The 25,275-nt window shown below is 43.0% G+C and overlaps 1 protein-coding gene across 3 annotated transcripts in view; it reads right to left on the bottom strand.

Annotated features, from left to right (window-relative positions):
• Positions 1–25,275, bottom strand: part of myo1g (myosin IG) — a 94,434-nt gene that overhangs the window by 33,740 nt on the left and 35,419 nt on the right. For 2 of the 3 annotated variants that reach the window (XM_060904602.1, XM_060904603.1), the window contains exons 13-20: positions 15,773–15,847; positions 13,583–13,715; positions 9,443–9,609; positions 8,959–9,166; positions 5,010–5,233; positions 4,575–4,719; positions 2,496–2,600; positions 475–588 (exon numbers count right to left, since the gene is read on the bottom strand). In XM_060904602.1, coding sequence (XP_060760585.1) covers positions 475–588; positions 2,496–2,600; positions 4,575–4,719; positions 5,010–5,233; positions 8,959–9,166; positions 9,443–9,609; positions 13,583–13,715; positions 15,773–15,847 — 1,171 coding nt within the window. Of the gene's footprint in view, positions 1–474; positions 589–2,495; positions 2,601–4,574; positions 4,720–5,009; positions 5,234–8,958; positions 9,167–9,442; positions 9,610–9,645; positions 9,938–13,582; positions 13,716–15,772; positions 15,848–25,275 lie in introns of those variants that run through there. The other variant, XM_060904604.1, reaches the window with a different exon arrangement.

A 25,275-nucleotide genomic window follows, 5' to 3' on the forward strand; every position in this document is an offset into this window, starting at 1 on the left:
TGTGAGTGCGATTATGATTCTGAAATTAATTCATTAATCTTAACCGAGTCTCCATCAGCAAAAGGATGTCTGTATTCTCTGCACAACATCATGACTCTTCTCAGGCTCTCTGTCCCTTGCATGACGATCTGATCCTGTTAGAGCTAGAGATGTGTGAAGTATATACACCAAAAGTGTGCGTGTGTGCGAGTGAGAGAGAGAGGAACAGAGAGAGGGACAGAGAGAGACAGTCGGTCTGGCACTGCTGTCAGTGTGACCAAATCCTTGCACATTGTCGCACCATCCTGCTCACAATGTAGGTCAGACACTTCACACACACACACATGACCGCAGTGGTTGAGGTACAGACTTTCAGGCTGATTGATAGTTAATCTCCTGTTGAACTGAGACTCTAACTCTAAAAATGTGTGTGTGTGTGTGTGTGTGTGTGTGTGTGTGTGTGTGTGTGTGTGTGAGAGAGAGAGATGTACTCACAGTCTCGATTGCTATTCGTTTCTGCACTTTAAAGTGCTTCTTGGGCTCTAGTCTGTAAATGTGCTTGTCCGTGATGAGAAGAGCTCTGTCCTTTGTGTTATTGAACCAGTTCAACTAGAGAGAGAGAGAGAGGTTTATAGAGTATTAAAAAATAGACATACTGGAAAAAAAAAAACACACTCAACGAGACAACTAACTTTTCAAGAACTCTTTTTCAGTAAACTCATCATCCGATTTTGGTCTGAAGTCACATGTAAGAAAGACGCCTCTATAAATAAATAGTCGATAAACAGGCATTATTTCCATCTGATAGACTTATCACCCTGACAGCCTACTGACATTCACACACACTCACACAAACACACACACCAGCAGCGGAGATTTGGGGGGGGGGTTGCGGCGCGAACAATCCGGGGCCTCACCGCTGGGGGGGCCCCCACTGGTCGGGATTTTTTTTTTAATACAGTTTATTGACCACATGTCCATTCGGAATTATTTACAACAAAATTGTTCAATAAAAATATATTATGTAGGCTGGGTTAGGCATAGTTTTTGTCTGTTTAACATTTTGTTTATAAAATGCGTCATTTCCCTCTAGAACGTAACCCTACAGGCCACTCTAGAATCTTTGGTTCAAAGCAAGTGGTTAACCGCAAGCAACATTCGGATGTCCGCGGTTATGAATAAATGAGCAAATATGATCTCATCTCATCTCATTATCTCTAGCCGCTTTATCCTTCTACAGGGTCGCAGGCAAGCTGGAGCCTATCCCAGCTGACTATGGGCGAGAGGCGGGGTACACCCTGGACAAGTCGCCAGGTCATCACAGGGCTGACACATAGACACAGACAACCATTCACACTCACATTCACACCTACGGTCAATTTAGAGTCACCAGTTAACCTAACCTGCATGTCTTTGGACTGTGGGGGAAACCGGAGCACCCGGAGGAAACCCACGCGGACACGAGAAGAACATGCAAACTCCACACAGAAAGGCCCTCGCTGGCCACGGGGCTCGAACCCGGACCTTCTTGCTGTGAGGCGACAGCGCTAACCACTACACCACCGTGCCGCCAGCAAATATGATAAGGAAGTTTAAATCCGGTGCTTGTAAACGGAGAGGAAGATTGGCGGTGCAGCAGAGGAGACTGTCTGTCATATCTAGCTGTGCCCCACTGACAAGGTACTTTTGCCAGGCTCAGGCCGACTGAAACTTATTAAGAGTTTCTTGCGCTCCACCATGGGTGAGTCGCGGCTGTCAGACCTGGCGCTGCCCTGTATCGAGAGAGACATTGAGGTCAGTAAGGATAAAGTAGTCGACAGATTTGCAAACATGAAGGAGAGGATGCTAAAGCTCAAAATAGATTAAATGTTTTTGCAGTGTGCATGTCCTTTTAGGCCTGTTAGGCTACGTGTCTGTTTTTTCTTTGTTGAAATTCTTAAAAGTGGGCCAACTTTTAACATTCTTGAGTTCACAGTCGCTCATTTTCCTGATAGGCATGGGCTATGGGGATATTGTTTTCATTTAGCCTAAGTTTCTTTTCTTTAAAAAGGATGAGATAGTTGTTGTCCCTTTAACATGTTAAATGAGTTTGCAAAGTTGTTGTTTGCTTGTTTGACCGGAATAGGCAGCTATGATCAAAGTTTTTTTTCCGAAATAAACATATATTAAATATTTTGGTTTGTACTGCATGTTACATGTGTGAATGGAAAGGTTGCTGAAATTACGCTAGTGTAAGCGAACGTTTAGAATTGGCTAGTATAAAGTAATAGACTGTTTGGGCTATTGCAACATATCAGTGGGGGGGGGTGCCCAAACATCTCCCGCCCCCCCCCGACACAATACCCGAGCTCCACCCCGACACACACTCACATGCACTCCACCTGACCACTGTGAGCATACCCGACGCATCCGGAGGCTAAACTGAACTTGTGCATGTGAGAGACGGAGACAGTGACTGTGTGAGACAGAACATGAGAAAGAGAAGGAATGGAAAGAGAGAAACAGAGGGTGCCTACCATCCTGACGAAGCTGGAGAAGAGGACTTGGCTGTACTGGTCTTTGTTCTTCAGCTCTTTGGTGATTCGCACAAAATTGGAGCTGGTTAAATTGGAGTCTTTTGCCTGTTAGGAAATGTAGTACACTTAGATATAGAGCACTGAAGTGAATATAAACTTAAAAAAAAAAAAAAGCCTTGTTTTAATAGAAATGGAAAATATGACCAAAAAAATAAAATACTTTAGGTTGAACAAAATCCATCTGTTATCTGTAGCCACTTATCCTGTACAGGGTTGTAGGCAAGCTGGAGCCTATCCCAGCTGACTATGGGCGAGAGGCGGGGTACACCCTGGACAAGTCACCAGATTATCACAGGGCTGACGCAGAGACAAACAACCATTCACACTCACATTCACACCTACGGTCAATTTAGAGCCACCAATTAGCCTAACCTGCATGTCTTTGGACTCTGGAGGAAACCCACACAGACACGGTGAGAACATGCAAACTCCACACAGAAAGGCCCCCGTCAGCCACGGGGCTCGAACCCAGGAACCCCTGTGAGGCGACAGTGCTAACCACTACACCACCGTGCTGCCCCATTGAACAAAATAGTGTAAGTAAATTAAATAATACTCCAGTGTGTAACTAAGTTAAATGAGAACATCAATGATGGCGTAGCTCACTCTGGCCCCGTCTAGTCCAGAAGGAATGATCTAAAGTGCACAATAAATGTTGCAAGCGATATACCCTATATACAAGCTATATCTAGGAGCTATAGCCACCCTAGGAATACCGACGTATTTGCCAGAAAAAATCCAAAATGGCGAGGAATTGACTGAGAAGAAGCGATTTTTGTTGAACTGCTCATTAAGGCTTAATTAGTCCATAACTTCATTAATAATTGTCATGAAGTAAATCTGGATAGAAGTTATATGCACCCTGGGTCCCCCTACCTTCATGTCAGAAAGAATCAAAATCTGTGAATAATTGAGGGAGAAGAAGCGATTTGTGTGGAAACTGCTCGTTAGGGATTGATTACTCCATATCTTCATTATTAATTGCAATTCTGAAAATTTGGGTAGAAGCTATATGTACCCCAGGCAGACCTACCTTCCTGCCAAAAAGAATAAAAATCAGTGAAGAATTGAGAAAGAAGAAGCGATTTTTGTGATAAGTGGATGACGACGGGCAACACGTGATGGCATAAACTCATCACCTGTCGGCCGGATGAGCTAATAATCAACTTCAGGTAATGTCAGGCCGCATCACAACACCTCACTGTTGATTAATTTCCTATACCAGCACACACTGGATGTTTTCTTTTCTTACATACAGTATTAGCTCAGGCGGCACGGTGGTGTAGTGGTTAGCGCTGTCGCCTCACAGCAAGAAGGTCCGGGTTCGAGCCCCGTTACCGGCGAGGGCCTTTCTGTGCAGAATTTGCATGTTCTCCCCGTGTCCGCGTGGGTTTCCTCCGGGTGCTCCGGTTTCCCCCACAGTCCAAAGACATGCAGGTTAGGTTAACTGGTGACTCTAAATTGACCGTAGGTGTGAATGTGAGTGTGAATGGTTGTCTGTGTCTATGTGTCAGCCCTGTGATGACCTGGTGACTTGTCCAGGGTGTACCCCGCCTTTCACCCGTAGTCAGCTGGGACTGCGACCTGCGACCTGCGATCCTGTAGAAGGATAAAGCAGCTAGAGATAATGAGATGAGATGAGTATTAGCTCAGAAACAAACACCCCTGATCGGCTAGCCTGTCTTTGATTAACAGCGGAGCGAGGAGCTGTCAGAGAGCAAGGTTGATTATAACACTATGATTTATGTCATCCATTAAACAATTAACTCTAAGAAAAAGCTGTAACTCGAACCTCTGGGATATAAAGCCATATACTGTACATATCAGAACGTCAGTGATGAAGCCTGCTGCATGAGACTGGAGGGACTATTTCATACGTGGTATTTTATACCTCCATGCAACCTGATCTCTTGAATAACCAGAGCAGAAAAGTAGGCCACAGTGTCCTAAAAGCAGCCAGGTGTGTAGGAAGCTTCCCAGAAGCACACTACAGTGTATATGGGGTGTGTAGGGACTCACGTTGGCGAGGTAATCTCTCTCCCAGGCTCGGTTGTGTCCCCAGTCCACTCTCTCTCCACTCAGAGCGCTCATAGCCGCCACCTTGGCCCTCACCTCTGCCATATCAGATGGAGGGATGTTCTTTACAATCCGTCTTGCTCTCCATCTAAGGGAGGGGAAAGACAGAAGATAAAGAGAGAGAAGAGATTTCACGAGAGATGAATCAGCGAAATGTTTGCACCATTGTGGTGTGTGTCTTTTTTTTTTTGCTGAATCAAAACTATGCGCTCCCAACTATGCTGTAGTTACCCAAGAGAAATCATTTATTAATACCTCTTCAGAACAAAACAGCTAACGGTAGCATTAATCTTCCACAGCCCCTGCTGCTCATTAATGATATGATGTGTAATTTCAGTGTGTGTGTGTGAGAGAGAGAGATTTAAGAGGCAAGTGCACCTGCGATGTAGGTGTTGTGTGATTTTGTGGAACTGTAGCAGGGTAGCAGGTGGACTCGGCCACTCCACGCTCTTCCCGTAGTCGTCCATGTTGCGCACGTTAGCGAAGCGTCGCTCCACCTCCCAGAAGTGAGCCTTTACTTTGTATCGCTTATAGCAACCCATTATGGTGTAGATTGCCCGCATGCGCCGACATCGCATCCGTGCCAAGGCACCACGCCACACCTACACACACGATGGAAAAAAAAAAGAAAGAAGTCAGACTTAACAAGCAAGAAATGGTCAATTGGGTCAACAGTTTGAAGGAAATATCAAATAGTTCATGAAATACACAAATTACAAATGTTTAGAGTTGGTTACTTTGGCAATGGTTTAACCAACCAGTGTTGTAGTTGGGTCACTAAACCTCGAGTCAGAGTTCAGTCTCGAGTCCGCAGTGTTCAAGTCCGAGTCAAGTCCAAGTCACTAAAGAAAATTTCGAGTCTGAGTCGAGTTCACTGTTGATCCGAGTTGAGCCTGACACAAAGGACACAGCTGTCACACACATGCACACACTCTCTAAAACACACTGATAGCTTTGAGTAGTGTGAAGATGTCTGTCCCATACCATAGCCTACAATAAATTCACAAAAAAGATGCCTTCTATCAGGAATATTTCGAGAAAGGCTGGCGGCACTAATGTTAAGCATCCATGTCAAAAGCATAACACTCTCTCACAAACCTAATAAGTCCTCGTCTCCAATTTACGACTTAGAATGCAGTTAATACACGAGTCCAAGTCCGAGTCATCAGTGCTCAAGTCCAAGTCAAGTCATGAGTCTTTAAAATTAAGGCATGGGTCGGACTCGAATCCGAGTCCTGTACTCGAGTACTACAAGCCTGAAACCGTCTAAAAAACATTTTGCCCTTTTCAGACTCTGTGTTCTATTAAATTGAGCTTTTTACAATGCTAGGCTATATTCAGTGTATACATTGTTTTGTTTTCAGATATAAGGTGTAAAGTTTTTGCTGGAAGAGAAGAAAGCTTCATGGTTTCAACATGAGAACACTGTTACCAAGAAACTCATCTCATCTCATTATCTGTAGCTGCTTTATCCTTCTACAGGGTCGCAGGCAAGCTGGAGCCTATCCCAGCTGACTACGGGTGAAAGGCGGGGTACACCCTGGACAAGTCGTCAGGTCATCACAGGGCTGACACATAGACACAGACAACCATTCACACTCACATTCACACCTACGCTCAATTTAGAGTCACCAGTTAACCTAACCTGCATGTCTTTGGACTGTGGGGGAAACCGGAGCACCCGGAGGAAACCCACGCGGACACGGGGAGAACATGCAAACTCTGCACAGAAAGGCCCTCGCCGGCCACGGGGCTCGAACCCGGACCTTCTTGCTGTGAGGCGACAGCACTAACCACTACACCACTGTGCCACCCTGTTACCAAGAAACTGTTACAAACAAATATGGATACCAAGCAAGGAAGCTAGTGAAGCACTGAGGCTCGCAGTCCAGCGAGCAAGCACTTGACCTTTATGTCCTTTTATATAGACAATATGAAGGATGACTGACAGCGGAACCAAGACAAAATCATCCAGAATATCAACATCTTCATCAGATGTGATGGAATATTTATAAGAAAAAGACTCTGTGGTTGATGGTAAAGTGACAGTATCACAATTGAAACCACAGCAGCCATGTTTCCTAGTGTTGTAGGACACAAGACCGGTCTCTAGACCACTTTCTGAAGGTCTCAGTCTCGTCTCGGAATCAACCACATTTTTACTCGGCCTTGTCTCAGACTTGGGATTTTATTTCAAGACGAGTCAAGACCACAACTGTGGGGATTTCACTAAACTGCCTGTGCATTGTCTGATTTATTTGTTAACATCATTACTGTGATTGGATGTAAAAAAAATCCTGCTTCAAATGTGACCAATAATGTGATTCATTGCGAATGGGAAATTTTCATTCCTGTTAATGGCTGTCACCCCTCCCCCTCCCCCTTCACACACACTGGTCTGGTCCTGGTCTTGACTTGGTCTCACCCTGTCTTGGTCTTGGTCTTGACTTGATCTCAAGCCCTCAAAATCTCAGTCTTTTCTTGGTCTCGATACACTCTAGTCTTAGTCATGGGAAGCCATGGCCTAAAGGTTAGATAGAGAAGCAGCTTTGGGACCAAAAGGATGCTGGTTTGATTCCCTGGACCAGCAGGAATGGCTGAAGTGCCCTTGAGCAAGGCATCCACCCATCCATCCATTATCCGTAACTGCTTATCCTGTGCAGGGTTGTGGGCAAGCTGGAGCCTATCCCAGTTGACTATGGGTGAGAGGCAGGGTACACCCTGGACAAGTCACCATATAATCACAGGGCTGACATATAGAGACAAACAACCATTCACACTCACATTCATACCTACGGTCAATTTCGAGCCACCAATTAGCCTAACCTGCATGTCTTTGGACTGTGGGGGAAACCGGAGCACCTGGAGGAAACCCACACAGACATGGGGAGAACATGCAAACTCCACACAGAAAGGCCTCCGTTGGCCACTAGGTTCAAACCCAGAACCTTCTTGCTGTGAGGTGACAGTGCTAACCACTACACCACCGTGCCGCCTTGAGCAAGGCACCTAACCCCTAACTGCTCCCTGGGCTGCCCACTGCTGTGGATATGTCAGGGTCCTGTTATACGTCGCTCTGGATAAGAGCGTTTGCTAAATGCCTGTAACAGTCATGACTTGTTTTTGGTGGTCTTGTTTCCATTAACCTGCTGAATGCGCAGTTTGAAATTGCAAACTAAAAAACTCTAATCTCATCAAGCTTTTACACTTGCATTCAATGTTTTCCAGAAGATTTGATAAAGCAATAACATTTCACAAAATTGAAATGGAAACACATTTTTCACATTTAAGTCACATGCCATGAAAAGCAAACAGAAACGCTACTTTTCTGAGAGACGAGCGCTCTATAAGAACGTATCATGAGAGGAGAAAACTCAGCTTTAATCACATAACATCACTCAATGGAAACAGACCATTCACAATTGTATTTGGTCATAATTTTTTAAAGATTGCAAAATACCCAGCCACTGGTTTATCCCCAGTCTATCCAGTGTCAGTCCCAAGCCTGGATTGACTGGGGAGGGTTGCGTCAGGAAGGGCATCAGGTGTAAAACCTATGCCAAATCAAATACACGGAAAAAAGATTCGCTGTGGCGACCCATAACAGGAGCAGCCAAAAGAAGAAGACGACGAAGAAGAAGATTGCAAAACTACAATGGAAACATGGCTCCTGGTTTTAAAGTATGGGGTGCCAAGTGTCACTGGGCCCATTTCGTGGAAGAAATGCATTTCGTCATCACAGAATGCATTTCGTCATCACAGAATGCATTTCGTCCATCACAGAATGCATTTCGTCCATCACGAAATGCATTTCGTCCATCACGAAATGCATTTCGTCCATCACGGAATGCATTTCGTCCATCACGGAATGCATTTCGTCCATCACGGAATGCATTTCGTCCATCACGGAATGCATTTCGTCCATCACGGAATGCATTTCGTCCATCACGGAATGCATTTCGTCCATCACGGAATGCATTTCGTCCATCACGGAATGCATTTCGTCCATCACGGAATGCATTTCGTCCATCACGGAATGCATTTCGTCCATCACGGAATGCATTTCGTCCATCACGGAATGCATTTCGTCCATCACGGAATGCATTTCGTCCATCACGGAATGCATTTCGTCCATCACGGAATGCATTTCGTCCATCACGGAATGCATTTCGTCCGACGAAATGCATTTTGTGATGGACGAAATGCATTTCGTCCACGAAATGGGCCCGGTGACACTTGGCACCCCATATTAAAGTGTGAATGGGTGCTTCGGAACATTTTAACATACAAGAAAAGGCCTTAGAAGAAATTCAACAAAGTCCATCACCTTCTGCAGGAAGAGGACGAGGATGGGAATGAGTGCAGCTCTCTCCTGCTCCAGAGTGAAGAGGGAGCGAGGAGTCCGCACAAACAGTTTGGTGTGTCCATACGCCACGTCTTCCTCAAAGCCGTGCTGGACGATGATGGCCTCCACGGCCTCGCGGTCGCTTCCCATCAGGTGATTAGGCCACGTGTACTCGCATGTCATTTTATATCTAATGGGATGCAATAAAAGGTTCAGTTAGAACTTCTCGAGGACAGAGAAAGTCTAAAAACTGTTTATTGGCTGAAAGCAGTAGAGACAATCAAGTACCAAATCAAGTCATTATCACGTTTGACAATAAGATACTAACATTCGTACGAATTTTATTTAAATGGCGAAATAAAAAAAATTACTGGTATATGACTATACAGATTAACCTTATAACTTGCTGTTAAACAGTTTTGTCACAATACGTGTAATATTTTTGAATGTGTGTGTGACCTCTGACCTCTGCAGGAAGCGTTCATAGGGCTGTCTGTAGGCGAAACCTGCTCTACGAACACGAACGTTCTCCAGCAGGCCGAGGTAGGCCACCTGATGATGGCACCGCGCTTCATCGAACAGCATTGGAGACTTCATCTCATTGGGTTTAATGCAGCGCACGTAGTACGGCTCCTGTAAGTACAGCACACACTGATTAAGGAAAGTTGCTATTAAATTGGTAGAGAGCCCCAAGTTTATCACCTCACCACAGCCACTCCGTAAACTTGCTTTACTCCCCGATGTGATCAGGTAAACAATAACATTATGAGATCATTGATACACACACCGTAGTTTGTGTGGCCTGGACCACATGATATAAATAGAACTGAAAAAAAACCCAAAACCACATGATGAAAGTGTCAATCATGCTGCGCTGAGCTCATGGTTTCAAGGCGCCTCAAGATAACATGGGAACGTTTTTGCATGTGGCTCGTGCCCAGCCGACACAGCTTTTAAAACACTAAGAAACAGAACAGAAAAACAACATTAAAGTAAAAATGAAACAGATGATTGTGTTTGTTCATGCATAATTGTTAAATATACATACAGTACTGTGCAAAAGTCTTCGGCACCCTATTTTTTTTTTCACACAAACTTTGTTATAGACTTTGTTCTGTTTAATGACTTCTACATTATCGAGTCAGTACAAAAACATTTTAGAGTTCAAAATGTTCATTTTCCAGCACAAAATTAAATGTTACGGGAAATCAAGTTAGTATCTGAGCAGCATATTACATTATTACATAAGAGAGCACTTTTCAGATTAAAAAAGAAAACATAATGAAGGCTGCTGGGTTTTGGTGCAAAATGAAAACACGAGTGTGACAGTCAAAGTGTCCAGAAGAACTATGGCTGGTTCTGGAAGATGCTCAGTAAAACCTCCAGCTCATTTCCGCATAAAACTGCACTCACTGGACCTCAGACTACTGTTTTTTTTTTAAAGCAAAGGGTCGTCTCACACCAAATATTGACTTTGTTTCATTTATTATGGCTTACTGATTACAGTATTTTTTTTTTAATGTTGAAACATTTCATTTCATTATTTTTAAAGCCATTATTGGTTTACAGCATCTCTTTACATGTGCCTAAGACTTTTGCACAGTACTATATATAAATATAATATATCGATGTCCATCGTCTCATCTCATCTCATCTCATTATCTCTAGCCGCTTTATCCTGTTCTACAGGGTCGCAGGCAAGCTGGAGCCTATCCCAGCTGACTACGGGCGAAAGGCGGGGTACACCCTGGACAAGTCGCCAGGTCATCACAGGGCTGACACATAGACACAGACAACCATTCACACTCACATTCACACCTACGGTCAATTTATGGTGATGATACACGGGGCAACTTTTTGGGCAATGTTGCCGAGCAATGTTGCTGGGCAATTGCGTTTTGACTCTTTTCTATTGAGATTGGGCAACATTGCTTCTTTCTGAATGGTTTTGATAATCTCTGGCAACTTTTTGAGATAAGCCAATCAGAACGCGAGTACCGAGTCATGTGACCTCCGGTGAGGTTCGGATCAGAAATTTCAAACAAATATGGCGGCCGCTCAGTGTCAGTGGAGTGAAGAGATGGAGAGACTCCTCATCTGTTTTTACGCCGGTAAGTTGTTATTTTAATATTCTATATGGAGGAATTTACCTCACCAAAGCTCTAAAAAACAACAGACAGCTTGATTAAATGGTCACAGCAAAATTTAAGACATCGATTTTTTTTTTTTTTTAGCTAACTGTAAACTGCCGTTGCTAACTGTTGTTGCCCTGAAAAGTTGCCCTGTGTCTCACCTAGTTGCCCGTTGCCAGCAACTTTGCTCGGCAACATTGCCCAAAAAGTTGCCCCGTGTATCATCACCATTAGAGTCACCAGTTAACCTAACCTGCATGTCTTTGGACTGTGGGGGAAACCAGAGCACCCGGAGGAAACCCACGCGGACACGGGCAGAACATGCAAACTCCGCACAGAAAGGCCCTCGCCGGCCACTGGGCTCGAACTCAGAACCTTCTTGCTGTGAGGCGACAGTGCGAACCACTACACCACCATGCCACCCAAATAAATAAATTAATAAATAATAATGAACTTTATTAGGCACGGGGCTTCAAAAACTGACACTTATTTACATGAAAGCTGTGCATAACAAATCTAAATTAATGACAAATATATAATAACAAATAGAATAAATAAAAATATAATAATGTGGATAAAATATTAAAACTTATGGCGATTTGTACTGACAATGGAAACTTTATGAAATCTCATTCATCTCATCTCATTATCTCTAGCCGCTTTATCCTTCTACAGGGTCGCAGGCAAGCTGGAGCCTATCCCAGCTGACTACGGGCGAAAGGCGGGGTACACCCTGGACAAGTCGCCAGGTCATCACAGGGCTGACACATAGACACAGACAACCATTCACACTCACATTCACACCCACGGTCAATTTAGAGTCACCAGTTAACCTAACCTGCATGTCTTTGGACTGTGGGGGAAACCGGAGCACCCGGAGGAAACCCACGCGGACACGGGGAGAACATGCAAACTCCACACAGAAAGGCCCTCGCCGGCCCCGGGGCTCGAACCCAGGACCTTCTTGCTGTGAGGCGACAGCGCTAACCACTACACCACCGTGCCGCCACTTTATGAAATAGTCTGAAAATTATAATGACTTAGAGGTTTGAGTACATTGGACAATTTAGAGTTAATCTAGAACATTTTTAGTTATATACATAAATAGTTTGAGTGAAAATGATTTAAAAGAAAGAAATGTGAGTGGCAGTGTATCATTTAAACACGTAACGTGAAAGATAGCTGCCTTAATTCTGCAATATTAACTGGATCACATGATCATTTTTTTGGCCACAATTTGGTCATAAGAGTCAACGCTGTTTTCCTGTCCTCAATCACAAGCCCTGAAATGTCACTTTACATGAAAACAATGACACATGGAGCAGGTAAAAGCAGAAGTATAGATTATCTCATGCTCAGATTATCACCTCCTTCATGCACTATCACACACAGAGTACTGTGTAAAAGTCGTAGGCACATGTCAAGAAATGCTGTAGATGAAAAATGGCTTAAAAATAATGAAATTAAATGTTGTGACATTAAAATATACTACAAACAGTAAGCAGTAAGCCATAATAAATGAAACAAAGTCAATATTTGGTGTGCGACGACCCTTTGCTTTAACAAAAATTAAAAAAACAGTCTCAGGTCCAGCGAGTGCAGTTTTATGCAGAAATTATCTGTAGGTTTTACTGAACATCTTCCAGAACCAGCCACAGTTCTTCTGGACACTTTGACTGTCACACTCGCGTCTTCATTTTGCACCAAAACCCAGCAGCCTTCATTATGTTTTCTTTTTTAATCTGAAAAGTGCTCTCTTATGGAATATGCTGCTCAGATACTAACTATTTTTCCTGTAACATTTAATTTTATGCTGGAAAATGAAATGAACATTTTGAACTCTAAAATGTTTTTGTACTGACTCAGTAATATAGAAGTCATAAAATAGAAATCTATAACAAAGTTTGTATGAAAAAAAAATAACAGGGTGCCGAAGACTTTTGCACCGTACTGTACATGGCGAAGAGTAAAAGATGGAGGGCTTTGCTGGTCTGATTCAGGACAGGTGTCCCCAGTGGACCTAAAAGAGAGCAACCAGCTGTGACCTCAAAATGCTACGTGACCCAAGCTTGTCCCAAATACATGCACATGTCTGGAAAAACTGTGACTATTGTAGAAAATAGCATCAGGAAACGTCACAAGATGAAACGTCCCATCATTCATCACTACAAATGGTGAACTGTCCAGATCAAGGTGCTAGATTAAAATAAATAAATAAATAAATCACTACAAATTCAAAAGAAATAACTGGTTTTCGTAACCATCAGGAGATCTGGATCAGCTCTCGACCAAACACATCTAAATCCAATGAAACATGATCAAACACTTGGTAAAAATGTCTCATAACCCAAGGAGTCAGTGATTACTGATTGGGCATTTAACCTTTTCTGTATCCACGCAGGTACTACAGACTATCTGGCTGGATCATTTTCTTTTGCTACATCTGCTCAGATTTTGAAAGATTGCTTCCTCACCTTGCAGGCGAGTTTATCAATCAGGGCGATGATGGAGTTCTTGAAGAGCGTCGCAGCAGTCAGGGGCCGCTTGGTCACCTCCGTAATGCTCAGCTTCCCATCAGGCCATATGTCTTTCAGTACGGGGTCTGAACTAAAGAAACGGGACAGGAAAATTCAGTCGGGTCACAGTGTTTGTCATAAAGTGGCTGTACGGAATTTGTTTAAGAATTCGATAGCTATAATGTCTTTATATCATAACAGATTTCACTCCAAAAGCTACTACTGTTCTCACTGCTAGTGAAGGAGGCGTGGCCTCAGCTCAGTGTCTGTCAGTCATCTGAAAGGGGCAGGGCCTCTGTGCCTGTATATGTTGAAGAAAGTGTGTCCTTTGTCTCTGTATATATTAAATGAGGCATGTCTTTTGTCTGCATACATAAAAGGAGGCATGTCCTCTGTATGTGTAGACATTGAAGGAGGTGTGTCCTTTGTCTCTCTATACATTAAAGGAAGTGTGTCTTTTCTCTCTGTATACACTAAAGGAGGCGTGTCCTTTGTCTCTGTATACATTAAAGGAGGCGTGTCCTTTATCTCTGTATACATTAAAGGAGGCGTGTCCTTTGTCTCTGTATACATTAAAGGAGGCATGTATTTTGTCTCAATATACATTAACAGAGGCATGTCCTTTGTCTCTGTATACATTAAAAGAGGCATGTCCTTTGTTTCTGTATACATTAAAGGAAGTGTGTCTTTTCTCTCTGTATACATTAAAGGAGGCGTGTCCTTTGTCTCTGTATACATTAAAGGAGGCGTGTCCTTTGTCTCGATATACATTAACAGAGGCATGTCCTTTGTCTCTGTATACATTAAAAGAGGCGTGTCCTTTGTTTCTGTATACATTAAAGGAGGCATATCCTTTCTCTCTGTATACATTAAAGGAGGCATGTCCTTTGTCTCTGTATACATTAAAGGAGGCATGTATTTTGTCTCTATATACATTAACAGGTGGGTCCTTTGTCTCTGTATACATTAAAAGAGGCATGTCTTTTGTCTCTGTTTACATTAAAGGAGTGTTTTGTCTCTGTATATATTAAAGGACACCTGTCCTCTGTATCTGTGTACATTAAAGAGGGTGTATCTTTTGTCTCTGTATACATTAAAGGAGGCGTTTCCTTTGTCTCAAAACATTAAAGGAGGAATGTCCTTTGTCTCTGTATATACTGAAGGAGGTGTCGCCTTTGTCTTAGTATATAGTTAAGGAGGCGTGTCCTTTGTCTCTATATACATTAAAGGAGGTGTGTTCTCTGTCTCTGTATACATTAAAAGAGGTGTGTTCTCTGTCTCTGTATACATTTAAGGATGCGTGTCCTCTGTATCTGTATACATTAAAGGGGGTGTATCCTTTGTCTTGGTATACATTAAAGGAGGTGTGTTCTCTGTCTCTGTATACATTAAAGGAGGCGTGTCCTTTGTCTTTATATATATTTCAGGAGGTGTGTCCTTTCTCTCTGAATACATAAAAGGAGGCATGTCCTTTGTCTCTATATACATTAACAGAGGCATGTCCTTTGTCTCTGTATATATTGAAGGAGGTGTGTCCTTTCTCTCTGAATACATAAAAGGAGGCATGTCCTTTGTCTTTATATATATTTAAGGAGGTGTGTCCTTTCTCTCTGAATACATAAAAGGAGGCATGTCCTTTGTCTCTATATACATAAAAGGAGGCATGTCCTTTGTCTCTGTATATATTGAAGGAGGTGTGTCCTTTGTCTCTGTATATATTAAAGGTGTGTTCTCTGTCTCTATATACATTAAAGGAGGTGTGTGGTCTATCTCTATATACATTAAAGGAGGTGTGTCCTTTGTCTCTGTATACATTAAAGGAGGAGTGTTCCCTGTCTCTGTATACATTAAGAGAGACGTGTTCTCTGTCTCTGTATACATTAAAGGAGGTGTGTCCTTTGTTTCTGTATACATTAAAGGAGGTGTGTCCTTTGTCTCTGTATACATTAATGGAGGCACATCTTTTGTCTCTGTATACATTAAAGGAAGCGTGTTCTTTGTCTCTGTATATATTAAAGGACGCGTGTCCTCTGTATCTGTGTACATTAAAGAGGGTGTGTCCTTTGTCTTGGTAGACATTAAAGGAGGCATGTCCTTTGTTTCTATATACATTCTGCATACCGAGCTTCATAGAAAGTGACACAATACCTGTTATACATCAAACGTTTAAAATCCTGGAAGAGTGGATCCTTGTTCTTGTCCAGAAATCCTTCAACTGAGTACCTGTGAAAGAGAAGAGGATCACTGGGTGTAAGTGCAAACCAGTAAAAGCTCTGCTGGCTGACTCAGAGTTTAGAGAAGCACATAAAGAATAAAAAAGCTCCTGAAATGTGACTCATTCCTGCCTGGAACAGCGAGACCTTTTCACAGGAAGAGCAGGTAAACACCGAATTAAACATAAAGCCCTGCCGCATCAACACTGAGGAAACATATCACACAGTGTAGAACCGAATGAATCTATTAAACAGCTTTCTCCTCCTTTTCACAACCGCAGAACCGGGAATCAAATCAAATTATCAGGCCACACAATTACGTAAGTGCACTTTATTTATCTGGTGCTGTGAAAACATGATCAGAGTGAAAGTGAAAAAAACCCACACACACACACACACACACACACACACAGCAAGCAATATGATGTACTGATTATGTAAAGTGTTGTAGTAAAATAGTTTCTCTCTCTCTCTCTCACACACACACACACACACACACGTTCTCTCTTTCTATTAATCGAAGTCAACATTTTTTCCTAAATTCATCCATTTCAGTCCTTTCCAGTGTGTGTGACAGGTTTAAAAGTGTGTGAGGCAGCAGAAAACCAAATCTACTAAAGCACTGTTCCTGAGCCAAACAAGCTGATTAACCAATAGGAAAACAGACATAGCATAATCTCATCTCATCTCATCTCATCTCATTATCTCTAGCCGCTTTATCCTTCTACAGGGTCGCAGGCAAGCTGGAGCCTATCCCAGCTGACTACGGGCGAAAGGCGGGGTACACCCTGGACAAGTCGCCAGGTCATCACAGGGCTGACACATAGACACAGACAACCATTCACACTCACATTCACACCTACGGTCAATTTAGAGTCACCAGTTAACCTAACCTGCATGTCTTTGGACTGTGGGGGAAACCGGAGCACCCGGAGGAAACCCACGCGGACACGGGGAGAACATGCAAACTCCACACAGAAAGGCCCTCGCCGGCCCCGGGGCTCGAACCCAGGACCTTCTTGCTGTGAGGCGACAGCGCTAACCACTACACCACTGTGCCGCCCTGTAGCAAAATATAACGTAAATATATATTTTTTGCTTTTACGAATTGATTTGTATGAGAGAGAGGAGCATAATCAAGTAAAAGTAGTGTCACAAATTTTATTTAGGAGAATCAAACTGGCGTTCTCAACCAACTGGATAAACAAAGAACACTATCTACACACCTGTGCTAAAAACTAGCATGCTTTCTACAAATAAAATAAAAATGTACATGGGTGGTTCCATGATTGCGTACTTGCCAACTCTACCGATTCACACGGTAGTCTACCGATTTTAACAGGTGAACACCGCCTACCTACCGAACTACCGCTTTTAGTTCTCAGAAATACCGCATTACCAAATAAATCAGCAAACATTGTTGGATTTGCTCTTCTGATCTCGCTTCAGCTGTTTTCGGCACAGGGCATACAAGTATATATAGCGTCAAATAGTCATATTATGTGAAGCCGAGAGCCAATAGAACGGCGCGATAATGATAATGATGTTGAATTTAAATAGTATCGCTCTATCGCACCATTCAATTGGTTCTCATTTATGAGTAGCATGCTGTGTGAGCACAATCGCTATCAGGCGCGTTAAAATGTAAATAACTTTTCTAGAATTTCACCAAAACTCATTGAATTTTCAGCATTGTAAGAGAACTCCCTAAAGTATTATTCAGCAAAACCCAAGAATGATAGCACAAATCTAGAATTTTTAACGGAATTTTAATTCTTAAAATTTAACGTAATTATGGACGTCATGCGTAACATTTACACCCATGAAAAATCACTTTGAATGCTGTTTTGAAAGTTTTGATCAAATATTCTCTATAATAAAAAAAAAATCGCTTAAATATTATAAACACAGTCTTTTAATGTATCAAAAAATAATTTTGATAAAGCAAGGAAATTCGGAAGAAAATTTGTTTTTTCTTTTGCTTGTTGTGTGCATCACGCTACCAAAATCTAACTAACCCCTTCACGAACAATTCCAACTTTCATGGACTTGTAGCGCTAATAAACCTTTCAAAAATATATATAATACTTCTCACCCAGTAAATTAGAATCCTGGTGATTTATATCCTCGTAGCTTCAGTAGATCTAGAGATTTAGTCAATTTAGTAAATCCCAAACGCTGTGAAACGCCAGCCATCTATGGTGAGAAGCGCTGCTGTAGTTGAGAAACTCTCATTTCTCCCGCTTCCAACTAACTCCGTGACCCATACCAAAATAACAATGTCACGCTCATCACTTAAGGATGATTTATGCCAAGTTTCACGGAAAAATACAGCGAAATAAACTTGCTAGAAGCATTTTTCAAAATCCCAAACATTATGAAACATTTCTTGTAGGGTTTCAGGTTACAAATTTCAAGAATAGAGAAATTGCGGCACAAAAGTTTGCCACTAAACTTGCGAAAATACTCCATCCTAGCGAGTTTCACAACCGAACTAGGCTACGTGACAGTCCGTGACCACCCAGGAATGTTCTAGAAGGTACGCTTCTAGGCACGTGCGATCGAGAAAGACGCCACGTGAAGGTAGTAAAGGTAGTATTTTCACTGTCTTATGACGTTTTTGCTTGTTTTAGCATGATAAACAATGCATTATGGATAATCATTAAAATGCTGATTTCAAGGTTAAAATGGGTAAAAACAACTAATTTATATAGATATTGTAAAAATTGTGCCTAATAGTTATTTCAGTACATAAAATCAAAACCTGAATTTTTAATTTTTTTTTCCTATGTTACACCATTGTGCATCTATAGCATGCTACTCATCATTATGGTTCTAGCCAATTGGTAATGAGCTCACATACTATAACAAATGACACCAGTATGTGTAAAAACCAAATACGCTCTGGTGATCATGAACAATGAAAACTCTGAAGAAAAAAATGATTCACTATGACAACAAGTTCAAGACGACTCGATCATCGGATCATCTAGCATCAAAGCATCGAGGCGAGGTGAAAAGCAGCAGTTTGTGAAGTACAGTATGTCAGTCCAATTTCTCGATCAATTTTCTTCAAATATGGCACTCAGAAAGCAGGAGAACACACTGTTTACACCATTTTTTTCAGAATTTTCCAGGAGGGGCATCGGTGGGATGGGGATCGTTACATGCCCCAATACACAATTCTCCTCCTCAGTCTTCTTTTCCTACAAGTTATGACACGGAAAAATCCCAAAGCTGGGGGTTCCCATGTTAGAAGTCATGTTTTCGTAAACTACTATCTCCATGGTCAGTCTACTAATGTTATTTTGATCATGAATCAGTAAAAATTACTCGGCCCAACATGTTATTCAAGTCAAGTCAATAACGTTGATCTAAACGGTCGATTTTTTTCAACTAAGAAGAAAACTTCCAGTCTACTCTGCATGGGCTGCCATTTTGGAAATCACAAGTTGCATTGCTGTGCGCTGATTGGTTGAAAGGTGAGTGATATTGAATTCATCTGCAAGAAACCATGCACCAGGGTTTTAAATGTGTACTGTCAAAATGAGTAACAAAAAAAAAAAAAAAACAGGACTAAAGGTTCAGAACACACCGTGTCATGGTGTTGTATGGAATGGAAGGGTTGGAAATTAAACAAGTAGTACACAAAGGCCCTGTCCACACGGCAACGGATTCAGGTGAATCTGATAAAATTGTTTATCGTTTCGGCCTGGCGTCCACACGGCACCGGCGTTTTGGGTGCCCCACAACGATATTTTTTGAGAACGGGTTCCAGAGTGGAAAAATCTGGCAACGGCGCCGTTGCGAAGTCGTCTGGATGAGTAGAACGGATTTGTTTACGATGACGTCACAACCACATGACTAGAACAAGCAGCACTCTCGCTGTTTTGTATGAACCACTGCATTGCATTCACTTTTGTATACAGCTTTTCTTTTAAATAAACAAGTAACTGAACCATTTCTTGAATTTCTTTTTTTTATTGGATAAGACTGCTTTTCAAAATGTTCACACGCAATATAAAAAGTTATATAAATTATATAAAAATGCTTTTCAAAATGTTCACACACAATAAGAAAATTAAGTTCTATAAAACTATGCACACTAATAAAACTAATTTGTACACACAGAAGGCACGATTTCCTCGCGTAGTCGCAGCCATCTTCTTCTTGTTGTGTGCCTACTTCTTCTATTGTTCTGGTGTCTCCGATGGGACCGTCTTACAGCGTACGTAGAGGTGTGGCATGTGTATTGCATCGTTTTCAGCAAGCGTTGCGTTGCCATATGGACCTGATATTTTACTGATCCGTTGCCCATGTGTTGCAGACATCGCGTGGCGGTCAGGGACAGTGCCTCTGGAGTGGCAGACTGGGGTGGTGGTCCCTCTTTTTAAGAAAGGGGACCGGAGAGTGTGCCCCAATTATAGGGGAATCACACTTCTCAGCCTCCCAGGGAAGGTTTACTCCAGGGTACTGGAGAGGAGAATTCGACCAATAGTCGAACCTCGGATCCAGGAGGAACAATGCGGTTTTCGTCCTGGTCGCGGAACACTGGACCAGCTCTATACCCTTCATAGGGTGCTCGAGGGTTCATGGGAGTTTGCCCAACCAGTCCACATGTGCTTTGTGGATCTGGAGAAGGCATTCGACCGTGTCCCCCGTAGTATTCTGTGGGGGGTGCTTCGGGAGTATGGGGTTCGGGGCTCTTTGCTAAGGGCTGTCCGGTCCCTGTACGAACGGAGCAGGAGTCTGGTTCGCATTGCCGGCAGTAAGTCAGACCTGTTCCCAGTGCATGTTGGACTCCGGCAGGGCTGCCCTTTGTCACCGGTTCTGTTCATAATTTTTATGGACAGAATTTCTAGGCGCAGCCAGGGGCCGGAAGGAATCCTGTTTGGGAACCACAGGATTTCATCTCTGCTTTTTGCGGATGATGTTGTCCTGTTGGCTTCTTCAAACCAGGACCTTCAGCATGCACTGGGGCGGTTTGCAGTCGAGTGTGAAGCGGCTGGGATGAGAATCAGCACCTCCAAGTCCGAGGCCATGGTTCTCGACCGGAAAAGGGTGGCTTGCCCTCTCCAGGTTGGTGGAGAAGTTCTGCCTCAAGTGGAGGAGTTTAAGTATCTCGGGATCTTGTTCACGAGTGAGGGAAGGATGGAGCGTGAGATCGACAGGCGGATCGGTGCAGCCTCCGCAGTGATGCGGTCGCTTTACCGGTCCGTTGTGGTGAAGAAGGAGCTGAGCCAAAAGGCGAAGCTCTCAATTTACCGGTCGATCTACGTTCCGACTCTCACCTATGGTCATGAGCTTTGGGTAATGACCGAAAGGACAAGATCGCGGATACAAGCGGCCGAAATGAGTTTCCTTCGCAGGGTGGCTGGGCGCTCCCTTAGAGATAGGGTGAGAAGCACAGTCACTCGGGAGGAGCTCGGAGTAGAGCCGCTGCTGCTCCACATCGAGAGGAATCAGCTGAGGTGGCTCGGGCATCTTTTTCGGATGCCTCCTGGACGCCTCCCTGGGGAGGTGTTCCAGGCATGTCCCCCCGGGAGGAGGCCCCGGGGAAGACCCAGGACACGCTGGAGGGACTATGTCTCTCGGCTGGCCTGGGAACGCCTCGGTGTTCTTCCCGAGGAGCTGGCCGAGGTGTCTGGGGAAAGGGAAGTTTGGGCTTCCCTGCTTAGACTGCTGCCTCCGCGACCCGGTCCCGGATAAAGCGGAAGAAGACGAGACGTTGCCCATGTGGACGCGATATTTTTTTAAATAAAATCTCGTTGCCGTTGTCGTGTGGATGTAGCCAAAGTCTAAATTTATGATACACTATGTGGCTTCAAATCATTATTCTGAAGTTTATTTGGGTGTGCTGATTGGGGAATACTGACAGGTAAAACAGAACGGTGCGTAAGGTTCAGGAATGCTGCTCAAGCTTTGGCCAATCAGCGTGCAGGAATGCAGTCACATCATTGGCGACGCTGGTGGAGTAGATTAACTTTTCGGATTGATTCAGAAAATCACCAGCAGGGGACGCGAATATTGATTTGAAGTTGCTGAAATGTTGATTCAGGAACTCTTTATTGTTTTGTGATCAAACGGAGACTGAGTGATTGTATGTGGAGTGAACCATCCATGAATTACAGCTTTGGGGATTTTTCTGTGTCATAACATGTAGGAAAAGAAGACCGAAGGGGATTGTGTACTGGGGCATGTAGCGACTGTGGTAGAAAGGCACGGCTAATCTAATTCTTTTGGGGTTGGCAAGTATGGGATTGGGGTGCCATTAAAAAAACAAACAAACAAACAAACAAACAACAACAACAAACTAATTTACACAATTGTCAGTAAAGAAATCATGTAAAAAAAAGAAAGAAAATTAAGAAATTGAGAGATATTGTTGACTGAATGGATGCTTTCTTAAACTTTTTTGGCACTTAATTGGCATCATAATCATAGAAACATCCAAATAATGGCATTTTTTTGTACTTTTTCTCAGAATCCATGAGTCATGCTCTCTATCTCAAGTGATTTTGTTCTCACCGACGACATTATGGTTTTCATTAAAGACTCATAATGAGGCGCAAGTGATGGAAGACACATTAATTGGAATTGGAGAGAAAAAGTAAGAGGGAGAGGTGGAGAAAATGAATGGCTAAAGAGTTAGAAAGCCAGAAAGCGAACAAGTGATGAAGTAGGTCAGAGTCGGATCAGAGAGGAGGGTCTGGATGAGGGTATATTTAGCAAGAGAAAAGGAAGAATGGCCTGCTTCGGTAGAGCCTTAGGGAGGCTGCAGTGTGTATGTGTGTGTGTGCGTGCGTGCGCGTGTGTTTTGATGGAGGGTTGACAACTACGTTCTGACAGCTTTGATTCCTCAGGGACTTTAATGTGTAGTGGGTGTGGGAGGCAGAGACAAGCGTCTATTAGATGTGTGTGTGTGTGTGTGTGTGTGTGTGTGCGCGCGCACGCATGTTTGTGTACATTCTACAGAAGCAATCTCATTTTGTAAGGCATATTTTTGTACACATCTGGCCCAATTACAAATGACATTTTGAGTGACCAGTTAGTGTTTGTACTGATACGCAGACGCCTCGATTTAGCTGCCTTCACATCTGCTCGTACTAATCCTGTGTTAAAATGGCAAACACACAAAAAACACACCTTCAGACCTCTTTTTCTTCTGCCTCTCATTATAGTCATAAAAAAGCAGAGGAGAAAATGAAGTGAAATATGTGTCGTCTATTTTCAGTGCTTAAAATTCCACTCTGATGTCTTCCTTCCTCTATAAAAAAAAGGAAAAAAAAGTCCTCCTAGATCCCAAATTAGGACAGAGCCCATGAGCTATACATTTGCAGAAAATTCCAGCGCTGGCTGCAACTTTGCTCACTGTGTATTTGTAGGTGTTGGTTCTTTATATATATATATATATCTATATATATCTATATATATATATATAATCTCATTATCTCTAGCTGCTTTATCCTGTTCTACAGGGTCGCAGGCAAGCTGGAGCCTATCCCAGCTGACTACGGGCGAAAGGCGGGGTACACCCTGGACAAGTCGCCAGGTCATCACAGGGCTGACACATAGACACAGACAACCATTCACACTCACATTCACACCTACGGTCAATTTAGAGTCACCAGTTAACCTAACCTGCATGTCTTTGGACTGTGGGGGAAACCGGAGCACCCGGAGGAAACCCACGCGGACACGGGGAGAACATGCAAACTCCACACAGAAAGGTCCTCGCCGGCCACGGGGCTCGAACCCGGACCTTCTTGCTGTGAGGCGACAGTGCTAACCACTACACCACCGTGCCGCCATATATATATATATATATATATATATATATATATATATATATATATATCATCATAAATGAATGAGGTTTTGAAATTAGAAGAGCTGATGATGGGAGAGGGAGTGTTTCTTACACACCGTCACACACACGCTTGTGACTGTTCTTTTGCTATACTGTATTGTGTATGCTGTGTATTAGAGACCTAACAAATGCTGAAATTCCTGTAAATATTGCAAGACTGGCATGGTGCAGTGGTTATCACTGTTGTCTCACAGCAAGAAGGTTCTGGGTTCAAATCTTGTTGTCGCCTGGGGTCTTTCTGTGTGGAGTTTGCATGTTCTCCTCAGGGCTCTCTGGTTTCCTCCAGCAGTCCGACATGTGGATTTGGTCAACTGGCCAAATTGCCTGTGAATTGTTCATTCATATGGTAACCACATGATACAATGGTGCTTGAAAGTTTGTGAACCCTTTAGAATTTTCTATATTTCTGCATAAATATGACCTAAAACATCATCAGATTTTCACACAAGTCCTAAAAGTAGATAAAGAGAACCCAGTTAAACAAATGAAACAAAAAATTATACTTGCTCATTTATTTATTGAGAAAAATGATCCAATATTACAAATCTGTGAGTGGCAAAAGTATGTGAACCTCTAGGATTAGCAGTTAATTTGAAGGTGAAATTAGAGTCAGGTGTTTTCAGTCAATGGGATGACAATCAGGTGTGAGTGGGCACCCTGTTTTATTTAAAGAACAGGGATCTATCTGATCTTCACAACACATGTTTGTGGAAGTGTATCATGGCATGAACAAAGGAGATTTCTGAGGACCTCAGAAAAAGCGTTGTTGATGCTCATCAGGCTGGAAAAGGTTACAAAACCATCTCTAAAGAGTTTGGACTCCACCAATCCACAGTCAGACAGATTGTGTACAAATGGAGGAAATTCAAGACCATTGTTGCCCTCCCAGGAGTGGTCGACCAACAAAGATCACTCCAAGAGCAAGGCATGTAATAGTCGGCGAGGTCACAAAGGACCCCAGGGTAACTTCTAAGCATCTGAAGACCTCTCTCACATTGGCTAATGTTAATGTTCATGAATCCACCATCAGGAGAACACTGAACAACAATGGTGTGCATGGCAGGGTTGCAAGGAGAAAGCCACTGCTCTCCAAAAAGAACATTGCTGCTCGTCTGCAGTTTGCTAAAGATCACGTGGACAAGCCAGAAGGCTATTGGAAAAATGTTTTGTGGACGGATGAGACCAAAATAGAACTTTTTGGTTTAAACAAGAAGCATTATGTTTGGAGAAAGGAAAACACTGCATTCCAGCATAAGAACCTTATCCCATCTGTGAAACATGGTGGTGGTAGTATCATGGTTTGGGCCTGTTTTGCTGCATCTGGGCCAGGACGGCTTGCCATCATTGATGGAACAATGAATTCTGAATTATACCAGCGAATTCTAAAGGAAAATATCAGGACATCTGTCCATGAACTGAATCTCAAGAGAAGGTGGGTCATGCAGCAAGACAATGACCCTAAGCACACAAGTCATTCTACCAAAGAATGGTTAAAGAAGAATAAAGTTAATGTTTTGGAATGGCCAGGTCAAAGTCCTGACCTTATTCCAATCAAAATGTTGTGGAAG

Source organism: Neoarius graeffei, chromosome 22, assembly GCF_027579695.1.
Source record: "Neoarius graeffei isolate fNeoGra1 chromosome 22, fNeoGra1.pri, whole genome shotgun sequence".
Taxonomy (NCBI): domain Eukaryota; kingdom Metazoa; phylum Chordata; class Actinopteri; order Siluriformes; family Ariidae; genus Neoarius; species Neoarius graeffei.